Source organism: Diadema setosum, chromosome 3 (genome assembly GCF_964275005.1).
Source record: "Diadema setosum chromosome 3, eeDiaSeto1, whole genome shotgun sequence".
NCBI lineage: Eukaryota > Metazoa > Echinodermata > Echinoidea > Diadematoida > Diadematidae > Diadema > Diadema setosum.
Genome location: NC_092687.1, coordinates 22693631 through 22703224, shown reverse-complemented (window position 1 = coordinate 22703224; position 9594 = coordinate 22693631). Strand labels below are relative to the sequence as shown.

Sequence of the window (9594 nt, the reverse complement as noted above, 5' to 3'; positions counted from 1 at the left end):
CGGACCGTCGGCTTCGTTCTGGTGCAGACCGGTCCAGAATCCGTTGAACGGTCGTCGGTTGGCATTGTCGTACTGATTGGTGAATAGATGGAAGAGTGAGAAATAAGCGAGTATTCCACGCTCATTGCATTTCATTTTATTTTCTTGATTCCATTCTCAATGTCTAGCTTATATCAAGTAGATCAAATCGGACATCATTTTGCACTGCAATAGTGAGCAAGAAGTTTATAAATGGATCCATATAGAACTGATTAAAATTCAATCATTCGATGTAGATACTAATGTTTTCTATCTACCCACGGTATGGAAGCTAGGTGTACGAACATAAGGTTGGTTGCTACTGAGGTAGTCTGGTTTCCACACCTTATACGTGTATCTACCCACGGTATGGAAGCTATAGTGTGCGTGCATAAGGTTGGTTGCTACTGAGGTAGTCTGGTTTCCACACCTTATATCTACCCACGGTATGGAAGCTAGGTGTGCGGGCATAAGGTTGGTTGCTACTGAGGTAGTCTGGTTTCCACACCTTATTTCCAACTGCAGTCCCTTCCACAAAATGCGCACTTCACGCCGACAAAGACGCGGTCTTTTCCGTCCAGCCAGGGAGGTGAGTCACCTCCCTGGTCCAGCTAACCTTGCCTCTTCTTTAGAGGACATTAATATTCTGGGAAGCAAAAGGCAGATGGTTTGAAAGCCAGACTATTGATGAGACAGCCAGATGCCTTGCTACGTACTTTCAGGCCTATACATGTAACTTTTCATATAAAAGTCCCGATACCGTGCTCAAATAATTTTGACCTGCCACACATGGCACTTTATGTAACAGTTCCACGCAAAATTGCCGCATTACTCGGGATGGACAAGTAAATAATGGTGCCGTGACGATATCGCTCTGTTCTGATAGAACTGATGACGTGTTACAGCGGCGATGACATAACATTTGCTCCCGGAGTTAGTTCATTGGCACATTGGTACAAATGACCTTTCTTTTTTTCAGTCGCTTAGGGACACTTCACTCGTTTTCAGAGCGACGTAAGGCATAAGCTTTACGTAACACTTATTTATGGAATTCATCAATCCTTTGCAAAGAATGAACTTGTGTCGATCAGATGTACAGAATGATTGGTCAATTAACACTAGGGAAAGCATCCATTTATTATCTTGCATTGAATGTTATTGATATTGCCCAATACCACTTTTGCTGTCAGGTGGATGTGCTGGCGAGCAGCGTTTCTAAGGATTACAAGAATAAGCATTATATCATAGATGCTTATCCCAGTGAATTTAAACACCAACATGCCTGTCGGTACGAATGACTTTTTTTCTGCTCATTCGCAAGAGTATAACTCTGGACTGGCTTATTGTTCCGGTCTTAGTTTCTCCGAGGACTTAGGGTTAGAATAAGGGTTGTGATAGTGTTTTAGGTTATATAGTTTAATATGAATTAGGATTGGGGTTAGGCTATTGCTAGGGTAGACTCGTGAGTAGAATTTATATCCGGCTTATACATGTACTGTGCAGTTATTTCATGGAGCAATTATTGTCGCAGACGCCAATGTCATGGAACCTACATCAGTAGCAGTCAGTCGTCCTAAAAAGCAATCTCATAAAAATACCGAATGGCTCACATTTCTCGTACTATGAGCATAGACCAATATAGTTATTGTGAACAGACCTTTGTGTTAAAGAGACATACTGTTTTACGTTCAGGTGAAGTTTCTCCTAATTTATGCGTTGTAATTGTGGTATTACTATAATTGCATTTTTCTGTGCCATTTTCGTGAGAAATATGGAAATGTATTGGAACTGAAATAGAAAAAGCGCGCTACGTATACATAATCTTAGCTGTAAATTATTTCTGAATTCATATACGACTTTTCATGGGAAGATATAGTGTTAACCCAGATCAATGGCCTCTTCAATGTTAAAACTAACCTTATAGAGGACACAGAAATGAAGTCACGATTCTACATGTATATTTCAACATAGGTCTAACCGTTTACACACTCATATCGAAAGAGACTCTGGTAAATAGACCACAATGTCCAAGAATGAATGGAGGTTTACAACCCAGGACCTCCTATACTAGATCCCAGTCCCTTATTCACTACACCCCGTCGTTTTGCCTCGCAGAAGCAGAAAGAGAACTCACCTGCCAGTCGGGGGTATCACCCACACTTGAATGGTAGAGCTCGTAGGCAAATCGGTTCTCGTCCTCAGTGTTGAGTGAGATCAGGTGGGCCATTCCTTGGGTCGATAAGTATTCTTTACAGCTGGCCTCGGCTTCCGCCCAATTCACTCTCTTCCCGAAGTAGCGGTAGCAGTTACCGTCGAACAGGTGCCAGAAGAGCGGGCAGGACTCTGCGCTGGTCAGGGCTGCCGTGGCAACCGTTGCCAGGAGAATGGTGAGCAAACGATTCATCTGGAGTATGATGCAAAATGATGATAAGATGTCATGTGAGACATTACTACGATATTATTTATAAATAAAAATAATAATAATATGTTCTTATGATAATAATAATGAAAGCTCGACCTCGATGCCTTCACAAAGCGTAGTCATAAGTAACGAAGACTGTAAACCGTTCCATTATTCAATATCAATGTTTTAACATTTCTTTTCTCGGTGTCGAATCCCCGCTTCTGCCCTTCAGTTCATGCAGTTATATCTTAAATATACCCCACTAATTGCCTTCTCATCCTTCTCCTTTAAATAATGAGAAAATATAGGAGGATGAAAAAAGGAAACACGTCCCTTTACTTCCTAATACAAGTCAATACTTAGTAAGAGAACATCTAAACGTATTTTCTCACTTTCTTCACCGTTGTCTACACGGAGCTAGCTGAAGTGGCTGGAAACCGCTGAGGGTAGGCTGTGAGGAGCTATTGCAGAGAGTACACACGGTGTTCTGTCAAATTGCAGAAGCTTCCAAAGACTGACCGATGGTTTCTACCTGCCTCCTATTTATGGACGGATTACGACCAGACTCCACATTCGCGTGCCCAAAGAGGGCCGAGCAGAATTCACTGAAAATAAAAAGGAAGTATAAACCCTGACGCAAAGGGCAAGCCAGCTTCCATTCGGCACCAAACGTGTCACGTCATGTTTGATGTGGGTCGAAAAGCTTCACTCAAAAAGTTTACTGTGTTTGTTTTTTTTTAAGTGTTTCTGAATCTGGAGACCTCCAGATGATTAGACTTGTTTGAACATCTATTAGTTGGTAAGTATAACCAGTTCAAAGATGCTCGTACAAACGTCTGGGTATCGAGTTTTAGAATATACATAGTGACTGGGTTTATGAATAGCAATGTTTTCAAAATTCATAACAATCAAATCACAACGAATAAAGATGATGACAGAGCAGTTGCCAGAAGAATGCATGATTTGGCGTTCAGAACAAACAGAGAAAGCATGCATAAATTCTTAACAGGTGAACATGTAAAGTAAGTGGTATTGTAATGAATTACATCGATACATTATAATGATGAGAATATGTGAGCCACCTCTTGACTTCTCCCCTCGACAAATTTTGCGCAACTGGTTCCCTGAACGAAAATACAGGGGCCTTTGGGAGTAGAGTACTAATACCATGTAAAAAAAAAAAAGTGCGATGTGTATACAAGACCAACAGCCATTAATAATGAAGAATTTGTAATCTTTTTTGGTAGAACTTGTTCATATATTGACAGAATGTAAAGATTTCCGTAACTCTAGTGCAAATCAACATCAGGAAACATCTGCCTGTACATGCTTTCTTGAGTTACTGGTTTTGATGTATCAAAATGAGTCTTCTGTTTATTTTTCTTATTGTTTATGAGAATTATTTTCCTTATTTCATTCTTATATTTCTAGAGTTATTTCAATCATAACTGTAATTGACATCATAATTTCTGAATACGTGGGTTTTTTTTAAGCCTAGAATATTTTAAAGTTCAGATATGATAAGAAGGCTGCTGCTGTATCTTAAATCTTTGTTACTTTATTGTCTTTATTCTAGTTGTTGGGTTTTGGGGGTAATTGGTCCTTTGCTTTCGAGATACAGGCCTCAGGTTTCAAGTTTCAGGTTTCGAGAAATTATAAACAGAAAAGGCTTAGATCTTCGAGCTTCAAGTTTGACGAGTCATCTTTGGTTTAAGAAACATATGAAACAGAAATTTGTTCTTCGAAATTTTATTCCCCACAATTAATTCCTCCAAAGCACATTATATATATATCCTGTACACGTCCTCTTAACACAATTATGATGTTAAGACTCAGGACTATCAAATCAGGCAATAATAATCGTTTCTTTATAATGATAAGTCATTCTATTACAATTATACACTAATTTCCGCCTGCACACTGACAGACAGACCCCCTCCCCACGCACACACACATATTTTGCCCGCTATACGCACTACTCAGTAGTCGTTTGTTGCACGTTGACCTAGGTTTAGTTTGTCTGTCGCAACAGACCTTCCAAAACTTTATCGATTATAATACAAACATTCAATCATACCCTACGAGACACTTTACAGATTTCCGCTCACAGAACCCCAAATCCCTTATAGTTCACAGGTTAGTGAGACATCACGGACCAGATACATGGAATGCCTTACCCGACTGTCTGAAAACACGAACAGCACTGTTTTCCTTTCAAGCTATATTAACCCAATATATTTAGTAAAATAAAACATAATGATTCATTTTGGTAGTATCATTGTATTAATGTATTGCAGAAAAATCAGAATTATTGTATTGCCCCAACACAAGCATTTAATGCACCTACTGCACACGCACAACACTTACACCTCCATTCTGTTTTTCTTTTTCCTTTTCCCCACTAAAACATACTATAGCCAAAAAGAAAAAAAAATCGTGAGAGGTAAACCTGAGCTATATTTCCAATGAGACCATCAGCCCGTCAAGCCATGCTTACTGACGGTCTTCTGCTTCCTTGTTGAATCAAATGTACAATGCCTTTTATTTATCTATATGCGACTATATTTTACAATGATTTTGTTATGCATGTAGTATATACGACTAATTGCATTTCTGTATTGCTCCTTACATTTTTCGCACCCATGTAATTTGTTTTGATTTGACTTGGGAAGCAGAATAAACAGTTACGGGGACAGTCCTTGAGCAACTTCACAAACGTTGTTTTAGCACTCTCCTTTAATATCTTCCTCAACATTAATGTGCACATGGGTTGAGCTATGAATGAGATATTACAATGGCCTTGAACTGAAGAGTCCAGTGACGTACCTAGAGCACTTGGTTTTTGGTAGAGAGTCCCTTTGAACGACTCTATGGGAGACCTGTGGGAGACACAAGATGCACCTTAATCGATCCTCGACGCTCATGTCGACAGTTTCTGTTCTACCTTGTGATATACTTATGACAGTTTATGTTGTGAAATGTTCTGGCAGTTTCATAGCGAGAATCTGACATCCATGGCCTTGAAATGGTTTTAGAATATCATTGATTCACTGAAACTCCATCGGTCTTACACTGGAGACGCAGTGGACAGTTCAACGTTTATTTTCATATTTTCACTTAATAGTGATGTGTTATATACAGCTGTATATATATATATATATATATATATACATGTATATATACATATATATATATACTTTGTATATATAAGCATAGATTGACTGAACAGATAGTCCGTTCTTGTATTTTGAACATTTTCTGATGTCTGATTTTCATATTCCCTAGGCAATTCAGATAATACGGTATAATAGCGTGGAATACAATTTTTTCAAAATATACTTAGGGAAAAATATCTGGAGTGTTTTAATTTCCATTATTTCTTGAATGCATATTCCACGACAAATCATTTCCAATGTAAAGGCCTACAAATTTCGACGATTTGACTTGACTTAAACCGTCATTATTTATTTTTATGTCGCCTGGCAAATGAGTGACACAGTTACTAAATGACATATAAACTGGTTCTATTTACATTGAGAGACAACTTGTTTGGTTGAATCCACATCTGAACTGATTGACTCAACGTGAAAACAAAGTAAAACCGCATATTGCATATTACAAGCCAGAAGGATAAAGACAAGTTAGTGTAGTTTGCTCGTTTGTAGAACAGACATTTTTGAGGTATCTTCCTCTTTATATTGTCCTTTGCTTACACTTATCAATGGCATTTTTTCCAACCACTGGGTTTTCAACTTTAGCTTTTCAACTTTTTCTTTCTTTCATTTTACCCAAGATTGGTGAGACCAGCAAGCCTACTCGACTCTTGCCAACATAACATCCCATGCTTGCAAAGTGTATAAGCTAACAGGCTCGTTCCTACATAGTAATTATCTTCAAGGGTAAAAATGTTTGTGTTTTGTCACTGAATAAGCATATCTGTCTTACAGAACCGCCGACGAAACATGTCCATTCTTCACTTTACATGAAGGGGTGAAAAACAATAAAACGAACGAAGGTCAACAGAGAGTATAACGGAATGAGGGAAATCCTGGTGGGGCAACAACATGTCACACATTCTGACACCGAAACAAATCACCACCACTAATCAAACTTTATTCTTCCCTCGCTTCCTCAGACGGCATGGTCCCAGCCTCGAGCCATCTTGACTTCCAACGTGGGCCGAACAGGCCACACCCACTTTTTACCAATGCATATTCATAACAAGCATGGGCGTAAATCCCGGGGGGGATGGGGGGGATATATCCCCCCCACTTTTGAAGGAGGGGGGGATGGCCTGTACAAATATCCCCCCCTGAAATTCTCCCAAGAAAAAGATGTAGGAACAAAAAAACAAACAAACAAAAAGAAATGTGGTGATGTTGATTTCAGCATGATGGATTATTGCATAGCCTATAATCTAGGCGGAGAATGCAGTTATTGTCTTTGTAATTTGCTGAAACGTATGATGCAGCGAGATAATTGTCTTTGCCAAGCGATACACCTGATGGGGCGAGACTACAAACAGTGGACGCATCTACCGCGTCCGCTAGGCGCCACGATCGCAGTTTTTTTTTTTTTCCGTGTAAGAAGACTGCCACTGATTTAAAAAAAAAAAAGAAAACAACGACAAACAACTGGATCATAGGCGGCGTATTCGCGCGCATCCACTGTTCGTAGTCTCATCGCATCAGACCAGCTGCATCCCCACCTAGCTAGCTTATAGGCTATATACTGTAATGCAAAGATCTAAAATTTTAGATAACAAACGAGTTCGTGAACAGCCTTGTACGAGTTTCAGTCGTAGGAATTGCAACACATTTACCCTCTCCATATTGGCAGTGATTTTGCTCAGTTAGTATAATTCGTTTGCCTCCAGAAAAAACAAAAGGAACGCGTGTCGATTCCCATATTTTGCCATATGCAAGTACCTCCTTTAGTCTAATGAACATTGCTTTAGATTAATGGTTCAGACCTATTAACCAGATTTCTTGTTGTTTTCATGGGAGATGTGCAAAAAGCACTAGAAAGTTCACCTGTTAACAAACATAAATCAATAGATTAATAAGACAAGTTTATTCGCAGCCAATTTTACTGATATACAACATTCATCTCACGAACAGAAAAATGGATTCTTTAATCCCTAATTAAACAATCCCACAGAAAAGGCAAGACATATCATCAACAGTTTGCCAGAATAGTACGAAAAGTGTTATACACTTCTGGGATTGAAATTTCCCCAGATTACATCATAAATGTGTTTACGAGATATTTGTTGCTGCCAGTAATTACCAGCAGTTGCGCCCGGTGCGCCCCCATCCCTTAATTCCCAAAGCGAAAAAAGTACAGCTACAAACGGCAGGTTTTGGACTGTAAAATGTCAAAATTTCACGCTCGCTCGCTTCGCTCGCTCGCATTGAATCGTCATGCCATTCTCCTGATGTTGCTGCCGGGTAATTGCCAGCAGTTGCGCCCGGTGTGCCCCCCTTATTTTTCAAAGCGAAAAAAATATAGCTACAAACGGCAGTTTGGGGACTGTAAGATGTCAAAATTTTCAAGCTCGCTCGAATCAGGGAGGTGGGAAGAGAAACACTTCCCTGCTCGCATTTAATCGATATGTCATTCCCCTGATGTTGCTGCCAGTAATTGCCAGCAGTTGCGTTCGGTGCGCCCCACTCCCTTCATTTCCTAAGCGAAAAAATATAGCTACAAACTGCCGTTTTGGGACTGTACAATGTCAAAATTTTCAAGCTCGCTCGCTTCGCTCGCTCGCATTTAATCGTCATGCCATTCTCCCGATGTTGCTGCCGAGTAATTACCAGCAGTTGCGCCCGGTGCGTCCCCCCCCCCCCTTATTTTTCAAAGCGAAACGGCAGATTTGGGACTGTGAAATGTCAAAATTTTCAAGCTCGCTCGCATGTAATCCTTATGTCATTCTTCTGATGTTGCTGCCAGTAATTGTCAGCAGTTGCGCCCGGTGCACCCCACCCCCCTTAATTTCCTAAGCGAAAAAATAAAGCTACAAACTGCCGTTTTTGGACTGTACAGTGTCAAAATTTTCAAGCTCGCTTGCTTCGCTTGCTCGCATTCAATCGCTATGCTATTCTCCTGATGTTGCTGCCGAGTAATTGCCAGCAGTTGCTCCCGGTGCCCCCCCCCCCCTTAATTTTCAAAGCGAAAGAATGTAGCTACAAAAAGCAGTTTTGGGACTGTAAAATGTCAAAATTTTCAAGCTCGCTCGCTTCGCTCGCTCGCATTTAATCGTCATGCCATGCTATGCTATTCTGATGTTGCTGCCAGTAATTGCCAGCAGTTGCGCCCGGTGCGCCCCCAACCCCTTCATTTCCTAAGCGAAAAAAGTACAGCTACAAACGGCAGTTTTTGGACTGTAAAATGTCAAAATTTTCAAGCTCGCTCGCTTCGCTCGCTCGCATTTAATCGGCATGCCTTTCTCCCGATATTGCTGCCGAGTAATTACCAGCAGTTGCGCCCGGTGCGCCCCCCCCCCCCCGTTATTTTTCAAAGCGAAAAAGATATAGCTACAAACGGCAGTTTTGGGACTGTGAAATGTCAAAATTTTCAAGCTCGCTCGCATTTAATCCTTATGTCACTCTTCTGATGTTGCTGCCAGTAATTGTCATCAGTTGCGCCCGGTGCACCCCCACCCCCCTTAATTTCCTAAGCGAAAAAATATAGCTACAAACTGCCGTTTTGGGACTGTACAATGTCAAAATTTTCAAGCTCGCTCGCTCGCATTTAATCGTCATGCCATTCTCCCGATGTTGCTGCCGAGTAATTACCAGCAGTTGCGCCCGGTGCGTCCCCCCCCCCCCCTTATTTTTCAAAGCGAAAAAGATATAGCTACAAACGGCAGTTTGGGGACTGTGAAATGTCAAAATTTTCAAGCTCGCTCGCATTTAATCCTTATGTCACTCTTCTGATGTTGCTGCCAGTAATTGTCAGCAGTTGCGCCCGGTGCACCCCCACCCCCCTTAATTTCCTAAGCGAAAAAATATAGCTACAAACTGCCTTTTTGGGACTGTACAATGTCAAAATTTCAAGCTCGCTTGCTTCGCTCGCTCGCATTTAATTGCTATGCTATTCTCCTGATGTTGCTGCCGAGTAATTGACAACAGTTGCTCCCGGTGCCCCCCCCCCCCTTAATTTTCAAAGCG

At 40.8% G+C, this 9594-nt stretch overlaps 1 protein-coding gene across 2 annotated transcripts in view; it reads right to left on the bottom strand.

Moving 5' to 3' along the window:
- Nucleotides 1-2954, bottom strand: part of LOC140226275 (C-type lectin domain family 19 member A-like) — an 8045-nt gene extending 5091 nt beyond the window's left edge. For both annotated transcript variants that reach the window (XM_072306773.1, XM_072306772.1), the window contains exons 1-3: nt 2815-2954; nt 2153-2422; nt 1-72 (exon numbers count right to left, since the gene is read on the bottom strand). The exon at nt 1-72 is cut by the window's left edge. In XM_072306773.1, coding sequence (XP_072162874.1) covers nt 1-72; nt 2153-2422 — 342 coding nt within the window. In that variant the 5' untranslated portion in view covers nt 2815-2954. The remainder of the gene's footprint in view (nt 73-2152; nt 2423-2814) is intronic.
- Nucleotides 2955-9594: the final 6640 nt, after the last annotated feature.